The 22189-nt window shown below is 35.5% G+C and overlaps 1 protein-coding gene across 1 annotated transcript in view; it reads right to left on the bottom strand.

The window, feature by feature from the left end:
* SYNE1 (spectrin repeat containing nuclear envelope protein 1) overlaps positions 1-22189 on the bottom strand; it is a 560807-nt gene that overhangs the window by 253805 nt on the left and 284813 nt on the right. Inside the window, 9 exon segments of the mRNA XM_078155071.1 lie at positions 1251-1415; positions 4489-4644; positions 4992-5057; positions 5059-5136; positions 7821-8003; positions 9117-9294; positions 9975-10111; positions 15950-16306; positions 20735-20899. Coding sequence (XP_078011197.1) covers positions 1251-1415; positions 4489-4644; positions 4992-5057; positions 5059-5136; positions 7821-8003; positions 9117-9294; positions 9975-10111; positions 15950-16306; positions 20735-20899 — 1485 coding nt within the window.

Here is a 22189-nt window from a genome sequence, read left to right as displayed (position 1 = left end):
TGACTGAAAAACAATTGAACAACAACAAAATTGGGTAGACAAATCTATCTTATCCAGCAGAGAAGTAGGAGAGGAAGGAGATAAAAGAAAAGGGGTTGTAGGGTGCTAATAATTATACAGGATTTAGACCACCTATGAATATTAACTGTTGATACTCTAAACATGACTTCCTAGTCCAGGAACCAAACATGTATACCAAAGATAGAACTACATTCCTGCTATTAAATGAAATTTGAATACAATAGGAATTTGATCCTTTTTCACCCTATATTTCATTTTTTTATTTTATTTTATTAAATATGCACTATATTTCATTAAATATTTCCCAATTATGTTTAAAGAAATTTTTAACATTCACCTTAAATTTCAAGTTTTCAACATTTGTTGAATAACAATACCACTCCTAATTTAGAATTTATACCAAGGTAGGGAACAAATCTAAAAGTTAGAGGGGAAAGTATGCCAATAAAGCTTGTGAAAGAAACAATTAATATAAAACATATATATTAGCTGGCAAACATGATAAATGTTTTGCCCTATAGAATGTTTTGTCAAAACATCTCTTTCAAATGCATATGTTTCTGTTTGTGGATTCTAGACCATGAGCTCACATCTGGCTGTCATTGCAAATGTTGGCAGTGGATGAAAAAATACTTCGGGTCAAATAATATGTAAATGTTTGTAAATTCTTATCCTGGACCACAGACACAGGGATCTCTGCAGATTCCCCCTACATCAGCTCTCATTGTTCTTAAAGTCATAGGACAACATGATTTAGACCTGGAAGTAACTTTAGAGATAATATAGTCACAGGTTCATAGACTCTACTAATGTAGTCATAGGATCATGGACCAGCTCAGCCCCCTCATTTTATGCCTGAGGAAACTGAGGTCCAGGGAGGTTGAAGGGCTTGCCCAGACACAGAGGGAGTAGGTTGTGGGGATTAAATGACATAATAATTGTAAATCATAAGTAACATTTGAACACAGGTCTTCTAATTCAGAAGCCACTGCTCTTTCCATTACAATATACTCCTTTCATAAATCAGAGTACCAAAGCCCCAGGATGTTACATAATTTGCCACAGTCACCCAGTACATGATGATAAATAATAGAGTTGGAATTTTAATTTTAATTTAATCTAACCTTTGATTTCAAATAAGATCACATGTAAGCTATCCCAGAAAAATGGAGACAATATTTCTAGGGAAATAGACTCCTCAAACTCTGAAAGCAAGGAAGAATGCCTACCTCCAGCTTTAGCATTCTGCTATCCAGGACACTTTTGTCCGAAGTTGGCTGACAATAGGATTCCAGCATATGAACTGCATCTGCCATCCAATCTTGTAGCTCTTTAACACTGAGGGAGAACTGGTTGTGCTCAGCTACGATCCTGTCCAACCGTGAAACTTTCTCCTGAAATTCACAAAAGATTTTTAGCTTCCACTGAATTTCATAACTTAAATATTTAAGGTGCCCAAAATAATAAACTGTCTGAAAATTTTGAAAAGAAGTGGTTTTGTGGGTGACACCAAAGAAAGGTGATGATATTTACAGGTAGAAATTTATGGCCTTTGAGATATGAGGTTATAGTATGGCTGCATTATACACTAAGTTAAATACCAAGAACAATTAGGAAAATATGCAAATAAACTATCCTAATACAATCTTAAGAACAAAAAATCCCTTCCTATTTTTATTAACACCTCTGCCCCCTACTTTAGTCACTAGTCTTGGACAATGATAAAATTTGTTCATAATTAATAGGTACTACTCTGTTACTACCTATTTTTTGCATTTATATTTCATTTTGGTCTTTTTCTCAGACTAATAGATGCATCTTAATTTGCATATTATCAGATTCATGCAAGTCAAAGTCCTCTAGCAATTTGCTTGTATGCAAAGTAGTTACATTCTCATATTAAGTAGATTAAGGATATATGTTTGTTGTCCAGGAGAGAGATTTAGGTCTTTCATTTACTTGGTGTAGGAAACTTCTAAAGATGAAACCTCCTATCAATGCAGACCTACTACAATTCTCCAACTTACAGCCTTAGAGAGTCATCTGGGGCATTAAAGGTTAAGGGATTTATATAAGGTGAAATTGACAGCATGCATTAAAGGTAGGAAGTGAATGCTTCATTTTTTCATTCAAACTCTTCATTGAGACTCTCTGTCCATTCTGCCTTGCTGCTTTTTCATTCACATTATAAATAGTAATGAATATTTTCTTTGTCTAACACAATAGTATGTAATATGCATCTTTTACATACCTTTATGTTAAGGTAAGCTGTTTCAATTTTACTTGGCATCTTGATTTATAGGTACATTATTTAAAAAAAAAGGATCTTCCTTTGCAATGTTCCTATTTCATTATAATTTGAGAAGGTTGGAAAACAACTTCCATCCAGACCAATTCAGCAGTTTTTACCCTGAGGACTCCCATCTGCTTTCTACAGAGAAGACTGCGATACAGATGAGTCCACATTAAATATGAGAAATGTCTGACCTAAATGTGACCAAACTGAACTACTAAAGCAGTTCTGTGACAGTGTCAGTGGAGGTTAGGCAGGAGAGAAGAACCACAGGGCTGGGAGCTGTCACACCAGATATGGTTCATTCTCTTGCATTATTCTACAGTTCCAGATTACAATGGTTTAAATGATATTGGGCTTACAATTTATGAGCTAGGACTGTCATACAAAGCCATTCAAACTAGAGATTCTCAACCAAAGCACCAAAAGTATTAAATTCAGTGCTAGTTAATTAGTCGGGCCCTTGTTCTAATGCTGAACTTGAGTTATCTAATTTGTCATGTCAGTATAACTTAAAAGCACTACATGAGTTATTATTACATCATTGACCACTTAGCAAATCCATTACACTCCACTGGCATAGTAGAATGCTTTGGAGAAACATAGCTTAAAGCATTTTAATTTTAGGCAGACAAAATTGGATGAGATTTTCAGTTAGGAAACTGAGGTTTTTGAAGTGACCTAAATGCCTTGCAATAACTAATCAACATAGTAGCAATATTATTGTAATTTTAAAGCATTATATAAATGTGAGTCATTATTATCTACTACATAGATTCAATTATTGCAAGGCATTCAGGGTAAAAACAGTTTTTTAAAAAATTAATCTAATTTTATCTCCTTAAAACTAAAATGCTTTGAAGTATGTTTTCCTAAAGTGATCCACTTTTTTAGACATACTGGGGGATGGGAAGAGGAAATGAAATTTTCCCCATATATTCATGAGTTGTGCTTTTAAAATCAAAGTTTTCTTCCACAGAATTAACTATTAAGCTAGAATATTTTTACAGTTAAGGAGTAGAAGTGGCACAGTAAATAGCCTTCTTGACTTGGAATCAGAAAAGCCTGAATTTAAATCTGGTCTCAGACATTTGCTAGCTCTCTGACCTGGGGCAAGTCACTTAACCTCTGCTTCAATTTCCTCATTGGTAAAATAGGGACAATAATAACTCCTTCGGGGGTGCTATGAAGATCAAATGAGATAAGAACTACAAAATGCTTAAAATAGTGCCTGGCAGGAAGTAAGCTCTATATAAATGTTAGCTATTAATATTATCATTATTACTACTACTACTACTACTACTACTACTACTACTACTACTACTACTACCACCACCACCACCACCACCATCACCACTACCACTACTACTTAACTTCTGTCTGCCTATGTTTCCTCATTGCTAAAATAGGGATAATAATAGTTACTATCTGCCTGTGTTGTTGTGAGGATCAAATTAGATAACTGTAAAGCATTTAGCATAATGCCTGGCACATAGTAAGCATTATGTGTTCGTTATTATTATTATTGTTGTTGTTGTTGCTGTTGTTGTTGTTGTTCCTTAACCTTTGTCTGGCTCTGTTTTCTCAATAGAAAAATGTGGATAACAATAGCACCTACCTCCCAGGGTTGTTAAGGATCAAATGAGATAATAATTGTAAAGTCCTGAGCACTGTGCCTGGCACATAGTGAGCACTATATAAATGCTACCTATAATTGTTATTATTTAACCTCTGTCTGCCTCAATTTCCTCATCTATAAAATGGAGATAATGATAGCACCTGCCTCCCATGGTTGTTGTGACAATCAAACAAGATAATAATTGGAAAGTGCTTAGCACAGTGCCTGACACACAGTAAGTGCTACGTAAATGTTAGCTGTAATTATTCCATGAAGTCTCTCTTGTCCCTAGGAAACAAGCCACAGTAAGATGATGCAGCTGAAACAGCTGGCACGCTAGGCGGGAAAATCACACTTAATGAGTCCTTTTCTCCACTCCCTGGGCAGCGTTGGGACACACAGTGGATAGACCAGACACAAAATACAACACAGCAGCGGGACAGGAGACCACATCCTGATCCTAATGTATACGTATACACATTTTTAACCCATTATGCTTTTCATTTTAGTAACATTAACATTCCCTGCATGAAAGTGCACACACTGCATCCATTACCTTTGTTAAATTGCTCAGTGCTAGGTACTGAGAAGACAGCTGAGACACTCTGTGCGTAAAGTTTTTGCTGGCAGCTTGTTCTCCCCACAGCTGCTGAGCTTTTTCTTTGAGCCTGGTGAGCTGAGGCTCATGGCAGTTTATTTCCTCAAGGACAGACTGTAAAGCACAAGCAAGTTTACTATTAAGGGGTTGGGGGGGAAAGCATGCCACAGACAGAGCTTTGGCCCAAACAGCAGAAATCCACACTAGCAAGCAACAAGGGATTCCTGGAGGCTGTACAGTTTTTTTCAAGTTTACCTGGAGTACAGTAGGAAAGGAAGAAAACAGATTTAAGAAATTCTCAGGGCCAAGTCAGAAGATATAAAACTTTTTTTTTTTTGTGCAAAATTAAAGAGAACAAATTTATCCTAAGAACTGAAGCAACAGACCTACATCGGGTTCAGCATGCACTATGTATGCCTTGTGGTTTCCTAAAGACAAAATGGATCATAGGGTCTTGTCACCTGAAGCTTCTGCTGCTCTCTCCTCTTCGCGGGCAGATCATGGAGTCGACTGCTGCTTTCTCGTACCCATCTTCTCAGTTTTGTTCAGCCAGTTCTGCACCGGCTCTGCACTCACTTCAAAGTCCTTCATTTGGATCTTCAGGTTCTTCAAAGAGAGCAGATCACTATAAAGACAGTCCTTCAAAACGTTCAATGTTTCCCTGCTGCTTCGAGGACAAAGTCAAAATTCCTTCCCCTGGCTTTTGAGGACCCTCACAATCCAGACCCAAGACATCTTCCCACCTATATGGCCTGCTATTCAACACTGGGAACCTTATGCCCAACATCTGGGTGCTGAAACTACCATGACTTTGTCTGCCCATAATGATTCCCTCCAGATTTAATGCCTTCCTTCCTTTTCTCCATCTCCAGAATATCTTTCAAAGCCTACTACAAATTTTACCTTCTTTATGACCTTGTCTCTGACCTTATAATTCTGGATTCTTGAACTATGTAATAATACTAAGCTTTGTCTTATTGCTTCATTCATATAATTATAGAATGTCGGCCTTAGAGCTCCTAGGAATCGTATAGCCCAATTACCCCATTATCCAGAAAAAAAAGTGAGGATCAGAGAACTGAACTAATTTTCCCAAAGTCACATAGGAAGCTCCTATTGGATATGTGATAAGAAACCACACTGCTGCCTCCACAGGCCTATGCTCTTTCCACTATACAACACGGCCTCCCCTTATCAAATACTGTATTATATTACTAGTTTTCATTACCTATGTTTGTATTAGCTTTTCCAAGGAGACTAAAACTTCCTTTATATCTAGTTAGTGCTTACTGTGTTTCTCATATCCCTCTTTACCCTCCAATATTTTACATATTGTAATACTTTACATATAGTAGTTGCTCAATAATTTTCATTGGAAAGTAATTTATAGCATAAATTGATACTTTATAAGAATTTGTACTATATATGCTATTTATCATATACATGCATGTCATTTATCATTTAAATCATGTCATTTATATGGCATGATAAATAGCCAGGCTTGAAGCTAGAAAGACCAGGGCTCAAGTCCTAGCACTGATACAAACTGGTTCACTATGTGACCTTGGGGAAGTTATGTTACTTCTCCATGCTCTGGAACAATAAGTTGCAGAAAAGGTACCAAATTGCCATTATAGAGGGAGTTTCTTCACTCAGGAGTTTTTTAACTAATGAAATCAATATACAGATATATCATGTTTGTACTTATTTATAAAGTATATAAATACTATCAAGTAAGATTTTTTCACCATCATCGGATACACAATTTACAGAAACTAAAGTTAAATTTTATCAAGTCTTATATGGAACTTCCTGCACTTCCACCCCCTTGTACCTTAGCAATGGTGTCATTCTCCATAGGCTACCGTTTATGGCTATTTTAAAAATAGTGTTACAACACTCATGGTATTTCAGAATGTAGCTTCATTATGTAGAGGTTCCTCACGTCTAAGAGTTGACTCTCTCTTCTGATCCAGAGTTAATATGAGATAGCCTTCTAGACATGATATAAAGAGAATTGTATTTTCCCTCGCTAGGAGTTAGGTAACTTAAATGAAATTTAAACAATGGCTGTTTTTGTCTCTGTTTATGCTGCCTAATGCCTTCGAGATGATAGACCACTCCTGCATGTTGTATGGCCCTCATGGAATTGTCATTAGGTGCATAGTTAGGAGTGCCGGATCCTGATTCTACTGCTTAACCCTGAGACAAGAAGTAAGTCACTTCCTCTCTCCAGGCATCATCTTCCTCACCTGTTAAAATGGAGCATTATACTAAATAATATCTGAGGTCTCTTCTTCAAGGGACAGACTATAATTGTACAAGGTAATATACTAGAACACATCTGCCAGTACTTTCCACTAAGCTCAGGTCTGTCATTTTGCCTTTGTAATCATGCTGAGCATTGTATCCCCAAGAATCCAAACCTGTAAACTAGAGATAATAGTATTTTTATCTTACAAGAATGTGGAGTATCAAATGAGATTAAGGGTACAAAAGTGCCTTTCAAAGTTAAAAGTTCTACACACGGTCAAGATATTGTTATTACTTCTTTGGGAGTGAAAGAAATCAAATAGCTCAGTCAGCCATTAAGCATCTATCTGCCTGTCATATGCCAACCTGGAAGGAGTAGGAAAGGGCAGGCCAAAATTCTGGGTTGGGGTGTGGCTCAACTAGAGGAGAGAGTAGCATCGTGCATGAGAAACAAAACTGAGTGCTTGATACTAAGACAACTAACTGCCTTCTAAGTCCAGCACTGCTTACATATTTCCTGGAAAGGTGAGAGCTGATTTCCAGGTTCATAGCCCTTGTTCTTCAAGTAAAGATGAAATGTTTTTTTCTAACTGGAGTAATGATCATAACAATTGCTTCAAACCATCAAGAATCTGTGTTTTCAATGGGTTAGTGCACCTTCCACTAATAGAGATTGTAACTTCTCTACAAAATCTTAAATGATATTCATGAGTTGGTGTGACTGCCACTCTACTCCCCAAATAATGCATTTAGGGTACATAGTATAGTTTAAATTCTAATCTTATTGTTATTTTGAAATGTGACTTAATAAATCTGTAATATAAGTTATTCATGCAGCTATAATTCACTTTCTTGATAAGGCGTATGCTTCCAGTCCTGAGATTTGTATGAGTTATTGGGCAGTTTTTAGTGAGGGATAATGACTGAAAATTATGGACAGAACAGTTTAGATTATTAGGCAGGTGGTTTTACAAAAAAACAAACAAACAAACAAAAAAATCAAAAACAAGAAAGTTTCCATCAGATTGGTCCCATACCTCTAGGGCAGACTCCTTTTGACAGAGGTTGGAGTAAAAGCCTTTCCAGTCCTCTTTTGCAGTGACAACTTTGTCGTGGACAGATTTAGCCTTCTCTTTTGTGATAAGAGGATTCAGAAGTTCTCCTTTCGATATAACCATGTTTAGCTTGTGCTGCCCATTTTCACTTTCTGATAAAAATTCCTACAAAGAAAATGGGTTAATCATAATGAAATGACATTTAAAACAACAATAATGTGGTTTTTCTCTCCAGCTTCCAGTAAAATCCAAGATAACTGGATAAACTATTTTTAGTTCAGACATCTTCTTACATAAGCACCTACCTCACACGATTGTTGTGAGGATCAAATGAGACACAGTTTGTAAAAATGCTTAACACAGTACCTGGTACTGTGGGTAGGCAGGTGCTTAAAAAAAGCTAGGTGGTGCAGTCGATAGAGTTCAAGCCCTGGACTCAGAAAGACCTGAGTCCAAATCCAGTCTCAGACAATTACCAGATATGTGACTCTAGGCAAGTTAAAAAAGGGTTAAAAAGGTTAAGTACCTTTTTGCCTCAATTTTCCATATGTAAAATGAGATAATAATAAGACCTACCTCCTAGGGTTTTGTGAGAATCAAATGAAATAATCATTGTAAAGAGCTTAGCACAGTGTCAGGCACACAGTAGATGCTATAATATTGATGATGATGATGATGATGATGATGATGATGATGAAGATGATGATATTGGTATTCCTTTTCTCTCCCTTCTATGATCATACTCTCAGGCTGATACCCATAAAAAAGTTAGCATTGATATAGCACTCTGTGGTTTGCAAAGTAGTGCACATGAGGTGCTCTTATTATCTCCATTTTACTGATAAGGAAACACAGAGTGGTTAGGTGACTTTGTCTAGGGTCACATAGCTTAAAGGGACCAAGGCAAGATTGGAACTCAGGTTTTCCCTACTCCAAGTCCAGGACTCTATGCACTACATACTATCTTAGCAGGATCCCTACAATTGTTTAAATGAAAGATGCTACCTAAGTAAAATGTTTGTGAAGGTACTGCTTTAATGAAAGTCCACACATAATGCTCCCTTCCTTCCCAACTCAGACAAAAATGCATACATTTATACATGTAGAGTAGCTTCTCTTTAAATTCACTTAGGCCTTTCAATCAGGACTGGTTTCTTTTCTTTTTTAAAGTCAGGATTTGTTTCTAAGATTCCTGTCTTCCAGAAGCGGGTAATATGTAATTTATAACAAATACTAGATATGGATTTATGCATTTAGCAGAGCCGAATAGTAAGTTACCTGTATTTTCTGCAGACTTGTTGATACTTCAGTAATATTTTGAGGAACTTCAAAACATTTGGCTGTAGTGATTTTGGCATTGACTAGCCATTGTTGGAAATCCCTGAAAGCTTTTTGGAACCGTTGCTGTAAAATCTGCTCTTTATTCTGACAGTCCTTAGATACTTGCAAACAAAGACTAAGCAAAGCAGAGAGCAAAATGAAAGGGGAAAATAAAGAAGGTTTAAAATTACGCTTGGGAAATATACATTTCGAGAATTGATCACCACCCCCACCTCAAATTATTTGCCTTAAATTGAATCAGCAAGAGATTAAAACTAGAAGGGACTTTAAGAAAAAATCACAGAACCATTGAGATGGATCCATCAAAGACAGAAGAAAACTTACAGATCATAGTCTCATTTTACCAATGAAGAAATTGAAACTCAAAGAAATAAGGTGACTTATCTAAGCTCATACATCGAATCAATGACAAAGCTGAATTAGACAAAACCAGCTCTCCTGAATTCTAGTCAGAGTTCTTTCCATTATATCATCCTGCCTCCTTAAATAGTTCATATCCATTTTATATTAAATTTATGAATACAAAATTAATATCTATATTGATGAATTACTGGGAAACATCATAGAAACATAAAAGTCAACCTTCCCTGCCTATTCCTACTTTCCTTTTTGCTAGGACCTGTAGAAAAAAAAGAAATATCAATCATTATCACTAGAAAATAAGAACATAATAAACCCATTAGACAATAATTAACAGGCAAATCTGGAAAGAACAGTTCAGAGAAGGAGATATTAATATGAATAATTGATCTAGCCTGGTCAAATATATGTTTATACATATATAAATATGCTTACCTGTTGTATTCTTTAATTAAACCAGAAACCTTTCCGCTGTAAGTGCTAAGGTCTCTAGAAAATCTACACAGATCATTTAACTGAGATTTGAGCTCATCAGTCAAGGGTTCTGCTTTCCCCAGTGCATCCAATATTTCCTATTGGGTAATAAAACAGTAACAATCATTTTAGTGGTATTATTTCCATTTTAAAAATAATTTCCATTTTCAGTTCTCTCTCTGTATTAATAGGGGAAAAGAGGAGGGAGAAAACATAATGGGAGTAATTGAAAACTAATGATTAATCAAAATCAATAATCCAACACTCTCCTTGACCATTACCCATGCTGATAAGTAGCAATAACATCATACTTTCTTCTCTTATATGCCCTAGCTGTACTCTACTATGATCACTATGAGTAATAAGATTCAGTGAGAAAGAGGAAGAAGGACAAAAAGTGCTTAATACTCTAGGTGTGCTAAATCCACAGAATAAAACTGTGTTATACTAGAAGGCTTGTTACACTAAAAAATAAAGGAACTATTTAAATTGAAAGAACCACATCTCTCAAATATAAAAGAAACAAGTAAACAACAACAAAATAATAAACATAACAAAAAAGAAAAGCAATGATTTGACAACTCATATGTTCTACTTTTATATTTGTATTTAAAAATTTCCTATACACAAGCTGGACTACTAATGATCTCAGATGATAGATTTTTATAGTCTGTATACCAAAAGGGCGGCACACATCTGTGATTTCACTAATGTAGAAAATTTCCAGATGAGGAAGCTCCCTCTCCCAATACTGGCCAACATTTTCCCTACAACTCATTGTCTTAGAGAGGGTGATAATTGCATTGGGAAGTTAAGTCACTTATACAGTCACACTGCCAGTATGTATTATATATTAAGACTCAGACGCAGGGGTTCTTGGCTCAAGGCTTGCTCTCTAGCTATTGCAAAATGTTTCTCTTATGTATACCAATAAAAACATAAACCTCTGTTTTGAGGGCAATGAGCTATAGTTTTTAAATTGTTGTCTTATTTTTTCTCCTTTTCTCATTAGTAGGATCAATTTAATGCACCTATAATGTACAGTTATCCCTTCCAAATCATGACTTCTCATCACAGTTTCAATATATCACAGGTTGGCATAAAAAACTAAATGGGAATTTTTTGGGAGTTTTCTAGAAACTACAGACAACATACAAAGCCAACAGACAACACAGAACCTATGACCAAATGCTTAACCCAAATTTTAAAATAAGGTACTATAAACACCCCATAAAAAAAAAAGTCAGCCTTCTCTGGTCCTAAGGGGGGGCCAAAAAATTTACAAGGATTTTCCAGATTGTGGGGGGTGCCATGCCCCTAACCCCTGCAATATGAAAGGGATAACTGTACAACATTTTGAAAAAATTATAAAGCAAAAGAGATTTTTTGATTATTTTTAATTTGGCTGTACCTAATTATTGTATTATTGTTCTCTGTTGTTGACATATCTTTGGGTAGCATCTCAGAACTCAGGAGAGGCAATTTTTAACAGTAAACTAATATTTGACAAAGCCATTTATTGAATAAATAGCTTTTTAGTTCAGCATAAAATATCTAAGAAGTTTCACCACAAATATATAGTTTATGAGCTTACCATTTCCTTCATTCATGATATGTAGATTTATTGCTAGAATATATATTATTATATGTATAGAATATAAATTTATTGCATCTAACACCATCATTTTGGTAATGAGGAATGTTAGGACCAGAGAAATCAAGGGATTTGGCTGAGGTCACACAGGTTGTAAGTACCAGGACTGGGATTCAAATCTAGGTCATGACTCCAAACCCAAAACTCCACTGCACTATGTGGCAAAAGGCAGCTTTTTGCTGGAATGAAACATCATTAATTCAGAACAATTGAGCTTAAAGAGAAGCAGACAATATATTCTAAAGTATATGATAGGATGATTTCAAGTGTGGTTTTATTATATTAATAAATCCTTATTGATGGATTGATTGAAGTATCTTTTATGTGGGAAATTAGGTAAATTAATTATATAATCTAAAAGTCATACATTATTTGACATTGCTTTATAAGCTCAAAGTCCTTTTATTCATAAGAATTATAGATGAAAGTAGACATTAAAGGCATTGTACATATGGAATATTTCTTTCTTTCTTATACTTAATTTTTCAAGGTCTGGTTTGGGTTCAGAAAATGGCTAATTTTAAACTGCATTCCTCTTACATAACCTGATTAAGATCCTGACAATCTACATAGGAAGAAATGCTCTAATTTTTTCAGGAAAATAAATCAAAACATTTATTTCACATTCTCAAATCACTCATATCTGGAGAATAATTCAGTGCAGTAAATGGCACAGGAACTTTACTTAAAGGGGAGATCATAAGCAAAATATGGCATAAGTTACAACTAAAATTACACAAAAATCTGGAATGCAGTTACTTATTGACTGGTGATACCAATGGCAGGCAAAAGTATGGTTTCATGCTAAGAACATAGGATCTAGAGTTAGTTTAACTGGATTGAAATACTGACCCTGACACGTACTAATGATGATACTTTTGGGCAATCATTTACCTTCTCTGATCTAAAATTCACTTCCACTTCTTAGAATCCCTCAATTTCTTCAAGAGGCAGATTAAACACTACCTTCTCCATGATGCCTTTCCTGATCCCCCTGTTCAACAGGTGCTAATTGCTCTCCTTTCCAAACTACCTTGTATTTATTCTGCATATCTATCTATCTATCTATCTATCTATCTATCTATCTATCTATCTATCTATCTATCTATCTCTCTATGGGGCTTCTGCCCCACCCCCAGCCTGCTATAGTGCTTGACACATAGGAGGTACTTAAGACATGTTTGTTCATTGATAAATGAATCTACAAAATAGGGTGTAATAATATATGAACTACCTACTTTACAAGCTTGTGGCAAAGAGTTCTTTAAACCTTAAGGCTCCATATTAAGCTATTGACAAAATATAAAGCATTTTAATAAAGTTTTCATTTTACAAATATCAGGCCAGATTAATCCTAAGATTCATTTCTATAGTAAGGGTTTATTTATGGCATTACCAAATTATATTCACTTTATTAAAATGTTAACAGGAGCATTCAGTGGTTGTTAAAAGTCATCAGTAATGCAAATATGCCTTTTGAAATACAATGGCCAAGTTTTAGGAGAGTCTGTTATACATACATAGATATATACACATATGTAAAGATATTATATGTGTATATGTACACACACAGAAGCAGATATACGTATGTATGTGTATGTCTATATGTCTCTCTCTCTCTCTCTCTCTCTCTCTCTCTCTCTCTCTCTATATATATATATATATATATATATATATATATATATGTATGTATATACAACCATTGTATAATAAGGGGGACAGGAACATTAGCATCTTTATCCTGAGGAATGGAAAAGCTTGCAAAATTCTGGGATTAGTATTATGGTTAGTCATAATTCCCAAGTCATTTCTACACAAGTGCATAAGAAATCAAATCTTTCTGAGATTCATTAAAAATTTATGGTAGTTCAAAATGTGTCCATTCTCCAATACAATACTTTCATCAATAACACTAGGAGTAACACTGGGAGACAATACACTATACAATATTTTAAGCATAAAATGTTTATTTTTAAATGAAAATCAGCAGTTACTGAAATGTACGAATAAATTAAATAAAACTCTAAGAATAAAAACATATTGCATCCATGCATCAATGCCACCAGTGAACACCATGTGAAATCATGGACACATTGATGCATCAAAGCAAAAAAGTTTACTTTGTAGCAGGATTAAAGACTGATAATCCATGCCAACATTCAAATACTGACTCACTGAGAAGGAAACTAAGGATGACAAAAAAGTAAATTATTTTCCTAAGCAGAAATGAAGTATATTGAGCTGAAGTGGAAACATGGTGATTGTGTCTTTCAACTAATGAAGGACAGATGGCATATAAAATGAACATGAGAATAAACCTTATATAAATGGGAATTCACAATTATGTTTTAGTCTAAGGCTTAAAGTATCAACAAAGACTATTTTATCAAGCATGTAATCAAAATTAAACATGGACCACAGGGAGAAAATGTTTGGTTATTCCATTTTTAAGTACGACTTCTCAACATAAAGATACTTAATGGTTCTTTTAAAATGTAATTAAAGTGAACACTTATAACTTAAAATTTTGTTTTCATATTGTCTTTTTGCGTACCAACTTTCTTTAAAAAATAATTCAGACTCAGTTATTTCAGCTTGAAATGTCTTTATGTGAAAGCACAGAACAGATTAAAGACTAGTTCTCTCTGTGTTCTTTTGTATCCTTAAAGGTCAGTCTTTGTACTGTCCATGAAGCATATCTATGCTATACTACTTTTACCAATAGTAGTTGTATAAAAGCAATTAATTCTGAAAGAGTAATGTCAATTTAAGTATGAGCCAATCCTTTTAAAATTTTTATTCTAAGGTTAGATAGATTTTTTTTATCTTCTAAAAGAATGATGCTAGTTAATTAACTTAATAAACCTGATCCAATGTAACACAAAGCAGATATTAAAACAAGTGATTTTTCCATGTTAAGTATAATATTAACATTGACTATTTATGGTGTTACAATTTCCTTAGTCCTCTTTCTTTGAACTGATTGATAATCTTTATTAAGGCCCTTAAAATCTGAATGACAAAAAGAGTCTAAAAGAAAGAAGAAATCCAAGAGCCACTTAAAGAAAAAAAAAAGGAATCATAAGCAGTTAGTTAGGAAGTCTCATTTAGTGGCCAGACAGTAAAATGTTCTAGATGAATTAATCCTCAGCTGGAGAAGGAAGAGGAGAAGGAGGAGGAGATGTACTTTTAACAATAATAATAATCTGTATTTATAAATTCTTTATGATCAAATCTTTTCCACCAAAAATAAAACTAAAATACGCCTTTCCTCTCTGACAATATCTGAAGTAGATCTAACAGAAATGGAAACACAGAAGTTTCCTTAGGCTTCCTTATAAGGATAGCTATGATTCATAAGTACACAAAACTGCACATTTGAATTTCACAGTCTACTTAGTAAAGTAGTAAAACAAAATGGAGAAAGGAAACGACGGTAAAAGTTCATTTAAAAAAATCCATTATCCCTTTTACTGTTTTCTGTCTTTCAACCCAAAGAAATGGCCAGTAAAGCAAAATAGGAGACAGACAGACACACAGACACAGACGTGCACATGTGCACACACACGCACACAAATACACAACACACACACACACTCCCACAAACAGGCAGGGAGAGAAAGAATGGGAATGAAATAGGAGTTCTATTAACACAATAATTCAATTACAGCTGTCAAAAACCACAGACAGGAAACTTAGCAGGGCAATCACTCTGCATTCTCTCTAAAAGAATCCAATTGTCCACTCTGTGTTGTAATTCAGTACTCTATCACTCTAAATTAAGTAGCCAGTAAAACACACACACACATACATACACACATGCATACACACACACACAGGCACTTATGACCAGTAATCTATTTATGCCCCTTCAGAGAGGCCATTTTTTTTTTTAGCGTCTAAATGATGAAACGTATTACAACCTCCTACCACAGGGGAAAAAGTAACTTGTTTTTATTGCCAATAAACTTTCCGTATGACATATGATGGCTCTAAAAATAACTTCTTTGGAAACAAAGTTTGTTTTATGAGATTATATGAATGTCCCCAAAATATTAGTGCATTTTTGAGTTTCAACAGTTTAAAACTCAAAGTGTTTAAGTTTCAAGACTTTAAACTGCACCAAGACTTTTGGGACAAGACATACAACGGATTTGGCTTGGCGCCCAAATATTTCCTTCCCACAAAGTCTGATATTTTAATTTCTCCACCAGCAAATATTATTTGTAGCCTAGGAGAACTTAACCCATTTGTAACATAACTACCATATGGAGAAACCTACTTTTTCTTGGTGCCAGCAATCCACTATTTCTTGGTCTGTATTCTTCCCTTCCAAGAGAGCTATTTTCTGAGACCAGGTTTCCAAAAGGGTAGTGAAATGCTCCAGGGCCTGCTCCAGCTGGGCCACTTGGGCTGTGAACTCCTGCTCCGATAGGGCCATTTGGCTAATGAGATTCTCCAAGCAGTCCTGTGTTTGGAAGACGCTGTCTTCCCACTGCTTCCAGTCAGAGCGAAGGGCCTGCATCTCTGTGTCCATAAGTTCACACCCACTGGCAGCTGTGCTCTGTTTCACTGCAGGAGCCAGCAACTCCACTCTGTTTAGGCGGCTTGCACCAATCTGTCTGGAATCTATCAACTCCTGTAATGGAATATTGCCATGGTAACCAAGAAGGCTCTGATTCACTTTGGCAGAACATTTCTAAATTGGTACATGGAAGGACCCCCATCCTGCTAGGAACTTCTAGCAAGTGTATCACAGGGAATGGGAAGCATTTTATCCACCCACCCACCCCACATACCCTGCCCCCCCTTAAATTATAGTGGGCGGAGACTGTCAACATTTGAGGAGAAACTTTAACCTCAGGAAGCTTTGATATCCTGAAATAGACTAAGCAGGGACCCTGAAAACACAGCATTGTTAAAGTATCCAAACATGTTTTGATTGTGATTAAAATACTTTCCTTGTGGCATTTTGTCTCTGTAAATAAAGCTTCACCACTTTTTTTTCCCTCTAGGTCGAAGGGCATATAAACAGGAGTGGCAGAGAACCAGTGTTATGCACATGGTTTGAGCTGCAGTCTCATCTCATTTCACAAGACAGCAACTCATATTGTATTTCATGATATTACAGGAAAGCAAAGTCATATACTATCATGACAAATCATAAGCAAAAATTAGTCCTATGTAGTGCAGGCAATAAAAGAAATAAGCAAATTTTTAAAGCAAACTTTTCCATTCAAATCACTTCCTTTCTAAGTGAACTATTTTTTGAGAACCACAAAGTTAAAAAATCAAAAGAAATGTTTAAAAGTTCAACGTCATTAATTGGTCTGGTTTATTACTGCTTGTCTTTTTATAAAAGTATTGGCCGTCTAAAACTGTAGAATCAACTAGTCAACTAATTGGGTCAACTAGTCTACCCCTCTCCCTTTTTAAAATGGAAAGGGGTGAGGCTTAAAGAGGACTAGGTAATGTTTGTGATCAGGGCCAGAACGATGTTCTAACTCCCGGGTTAGTGATTATGCTTGATGTTGACGTCCTAAGGAGTTACTTTAAACACTGGATCCAGGGGCAGCTAGGTGGTATGGTAGATAGAGCACCAGCCTGGAATCAGGAGGACCTGAGTTCAAATCTGGCCTCAGACACTTGACACTTACTAGCTGTGTGACCCTGGGCAAGTAGCTTAACCCCATTGCTTAGACCAAAAGAAATATTAAAAAAAAATACTGGATCCTGTTTTGATCCTTTCATTTTTATTCATGATTTCCTAATCCATATAACAGACAACTCCACAGAGATGGAAAGGGACAGAATAAATTAAAAGGGGGATGATCTATATATTCACATGCTTCTGTCAATCTCCACCAAGAAAACTAGAGTCCCAAATGTTATTTTAGGAGGTATAATATGGATGAAACAAAAAAATGTTGATCAAGAGGAAATAGATGATGTTTTTGAAAAGCCTTAGTTAGTATTACTGTCAGCTAAATTTGTTTGAATTTTTGTCCTTAAAATGATTCTCAAGATGGCAGCAGGGTAGAATCAATAGACTGTTTAATTCAGAGTCAGGAAGCTTTGGATTCAAATCTTGCCTTAAACAATTAGTAGTGATATGACCCCGGGCAACCTCATCTATAAAATGAGGATGATAATAAAAGCAATGAGCTGTTGCAAAAATTAAATGAGATACTGTATCAAAAATGTTTTGAGCTCTATCTCCTGACCTGGAGTTCTGGGTTCCTTTAAATTAGGGGTGGGGAACCTGAGGCCTCAAGGCCACATACGGCCCTCTGGGTCTTCAAGTGCTGCCCTTTGACCAAATCCAAATTTCACAGAACACTCCCCTTAATAAAATGATTTGTTCTGTAAAACTTGGACTCAGCCAAAAGGCTGCATCCAAGGACCTAGAAGTCCACATGTGGCCTTGAGGCCACAAATTCCCCATGCCTGCACCCAGTTCATAGGAAAGTTCTCCATATGAACGAGACCCAAAATGCTATCTTACCTTCCATCTCTTCCCTCCAAGTCTGAGAATGACAATCAAACCACTACTACCATTCCTAGAAAGCATATGTCTGTCAACTGAACTATGAATTCACTCATCATCTCTGCAACTTCCCAAACCAAAACAAACTTCCTTGGCTACTACTCCCTCCTCTACTATGTGTTATCTCCCCTCATTAGACTGGAAGTTCTTTGAGGGATGGGACTTTTGTGCTTTTTAAAAAATGTACAACCCAGTGCTTAGCATTGTGTCTGGCAGTGAGACCTTAATAAATTGTGTTTTTTGTTTTTTTTTTGTTTTCTATTTGGTTTTTATTTTTGGTCATTCATTCATTCAAACTGCTTCTGTATCCAAATGAGAATAAGATCAGGATTAGTGTGAAAGTTATAGATTAACAGAAAAAACAAACAACTGCATGTCACCAAAACCAGGGGTCTAAAGGTGGTATACATGCTAGCAATAAATTATATGCCACATACATTACTGCTACATAAAACCGACCATGTCAAATAAACTGAATTAATTATGCCCTTTTATAATACACAATAGGAACCTATTACATCATGAGTTATAGGATCCTAGGTTTGGAGTTAAAGGTGACCTTAGGGATCACAGAATCAAATTCTTTTATTTCACAGGTGAGAGAAATGAGGCTTATAGCTCACGAATTTCTGAGTCAGCACTTGAAACCTGTACTTTCTGACTCCAAGGTAAATGCTCTGTCCATTATACCATACATACTAGGTTCTATTGGTACACACAGATTTCCCAGCCAGTTTCTAACATATATCAAGTCCTGACCTTTCCCTATAATACTTTTATTGAGAAGCTACCCTGCCCCTCCTTTTATTGCAGCATCTAAGAAAATAATTTGGTGAACAGACTTGAGATGTTCATATAAATGAGTGGCTTCACATTTTTGCATTTCAATTTTTATAATCAATTTTCATTCATAAGTAATTTTTCACAATTGGAGATCATAGGTTGTCAGCTTTCAAAATCTGCTTCCAAACAAATTTCCCACAGTGCTCTATGTTCTCCCAGTTATGTCCTGCATCAAAGCACTGCAATCCAGTTTTTTGTATCTCTTCCACAATTGCCCTTTTCTCCACTTCTAATCAAGTTGCACTTGGAATGCTTGACTGGGACCAAAGAAATAAAGAGGTTGAAAGGGATCCTGCTCCTTCATTTCAGTATAATTTATAGTTTTAAAATTTTATATATATATATATATATATATATATATAATTTACTATATATGATAAACAGATCTGAAATCTATTTTGAAAATGGGGATTTGAAATAGATTTTTAAATAATTTGAAATAGATTTATATTTTACTTTACAGTTTTCCATACTTAACTGAAGAACTATGAGTCCTGTGGTTGACTTAGATGGTAGATTGGGGCTGAGGGGATGAAGGATTCTTGTCTTCTTCATTGAGGTCTTATCCCAACAAAGAACATCTCAAGTGACTAGGTCAGGCCTGATTTGAATTACTTGGTTTAAATAATGTTTGTATATTTCTTTCCTTCATTCTTTTCACAACTTGCAACCCAAAATCTTTCCATGCATGTTATTGTGTTAAGTTGGTAGTTAAGGTATTTGGGAACAATTTCAGGCAATCTTTTTCAAAAATACTGAAAATTTATATTTAACAATTAAGACATGAGCAGAGTTTAAAGGAATGCAACCTTGGGTGCAATGGTTACAGTTACCATTCAGGAAACTTTCAATGCTTCTATGTTTTGGGTTATAAGGCATAGTCATTTACATCCAAAATCTGATGCTGCCTGATTTTCAACTAAACCACTTTACTTCCTTGCCTCATTCATGTTCTTATGATAAATCATGTGACCAAATCATTGATGAATCCATCTTGGTCTAGTCTTTCTTGTAAAAATCCATTACTTCAATTTTCAAGGAAAAAAAAAGTTGGTCTTTATCAACACCCTTTTTACTACACTATATCTGTATCCTTTTTTCAATAGGTCAAAAGGAAGTCCTTCACAATGTGAGACCTATGGCAAATTCTATCAAATGACGTGTGTGTGTGTGTGTGTGTGTGTGTGTGTGTGTGTGTGTGTCAAAGTTAGAGGAAAACACTGATGCCCCTGCAAGGGACTGTCCTTTATATGGTAGCTCACTATTGGCTACAGTAGCAAAACCAGACATCTACAGTGACATTACCAGGTTACTATTCACCTGTGCTTATTAGATTACCTAACAAAGAGTTTCCTTTCACTGTGCTAGGAAACAGTATCTGGATTTCTCAGCCAACCCAAGTGGATTTATTTTCCCAGCCTTTCACACTATAGTTTTCCAACAAACACTGTTGCATATGGGAATATAAAGGAACCATGTTGTGTTTTGTTCACATGTGTAATGTCTTTTTAATTCCCTTTTTCTCCAGCATACTCATTAGTAATCTGATACAGGGAAAAGTATGCTTTAAACTGGGTAAGTGCAATGTGATTTAAAAAAAATGGAAATGTATCTTGTAAAACTTGCTTTTAAAATGTACTCTGCATCTTAAGCATATTTTGTTCAGGGAATACAGACCTTAATTTTGGATAATTTTTTCTGGGTGGCAGATGAATCTCCTGATGCATCTGACCAGCGGTGAAGTTCTTCCTTTGCTGAATGGAGCCAATCTGTAAATTCGTGAACTGCATCCATGTACATCAGATGGTCCTTTACAATTTCTTCTACTTTCCTCATTTTCTCCTGGCAATGAAAGAGAAAGCTGCTCAGAACAAAAATTGTCGGGATTAAAGAACTAGACAAATAGATTAGGCTTCATGTATATTTTGTAATATATCCCAATAAACTATCAGTTTGACCTTCTAAGAAATTTTTTTGCAAGTATCTCAAATATCTCAAGATAAAGGATGTAAATGGAGAGATCTGAGGAAGAGATCATATCTTTCTTTCTCTATATTCAGCTCCGATGTACCAAGTGCTGGATAACATTTTCTAACAAGTAATAATAAGATCAACAAAATACACATATTTAATAGAAGTTCACTAATATAATGAAGAGAAAAATATATAGCTGAAAATTTAGTGGAAATACCATTGGCCTTGGAGTCAGGAAGCCATGAGTGAAAGTCCTAGCTCCAATATACATATATAAGCTATGTGAGTATGGGCAAGTCAATTAATGGGTCAGAGCCTTGGGAACTCAGTAAGACTATAAGTTACTGATAGGCTGCCTATCTACATCAGGGAGGGAGTTTCCGTATCAGGAGTTCTCTATACCAATTAAATCATAGATGTACTTAGACTATGGAATGGAATTAGGTTGAAGCCAAAACACAGATGGCCTTAAATGCCAGGCTGAGGAATTTGTATCTTATCTCAAAGGCAAGAGGTACCCCGAAGATTTAGGGGGCAAGGGAAGTGACACAGTCAGATCTTTTCTTAGAAAGATTATTTTGACAACTCTTTATAGGCTTTCTTAGAAAGGGTTATGATTAGAATCTGGGAAAACAATTCAGAGAATATTATAATAGTTCAGCTAAGAAGTGATTAGGGTCTGAAATAGGGGAGTGGTTATATGAATTCCTTGTTTTCTTTTGATATGTAATCAAAACAACTCTGCCAAACTCCTTTGTCTGACCAAGAGAAATGGTGAGCCATCTTTCTATGTAAATGCAACCTTATTATATCTCCTGGTTTTGTTTATAATAGGCATTTTTTAAATATTATTCCATTTCCCAAAGGTATATGAACTCATTGTCCATTGGAAGGGAAGGAGAGGAGGGAAGAAGCATTTATGTAACATTTACTATGTGCCAGGCACTGCGTTAAGCACATCGGACAAGGAGCTAACATTCAGAGTATCCATAATTGTTTATAAGTGTTCTAAAAACTGCATGATTCCTAACACCTTCTGCCTTCTTTTACACCAAACTTCCACTGTCATGGCACAGGTGTAATCATTCCAGGCCCCTATTGAAGAAACTTTATTGCCACTAGGATAAAATAAAAACTCTTCTTTTTGTCATTTAAACT

The sequence above is a fragment of the Phascolarctos cinereus genome, unplaced genomic scaffold (assembly GCF_003287225.1).
Source record: "Phascolarctos cinereus isolate Bilbo 61053 unplaced genomic scaffold, phaCin_HiC Scaffold_5;HRSCAF=322, whole genome shotgun sequence".
Classification (NCBI taxonomy): domain Eukaryota; kingdom Metazoa; phylum Chordata; class Mammalia; order Diprotodontia; family Phascolarctidae; genus Phascolarctos; species Phascolarctos cinereus.
This window is presented reverse-complemented; position numbering and strand designations above follow the sequence as displayed.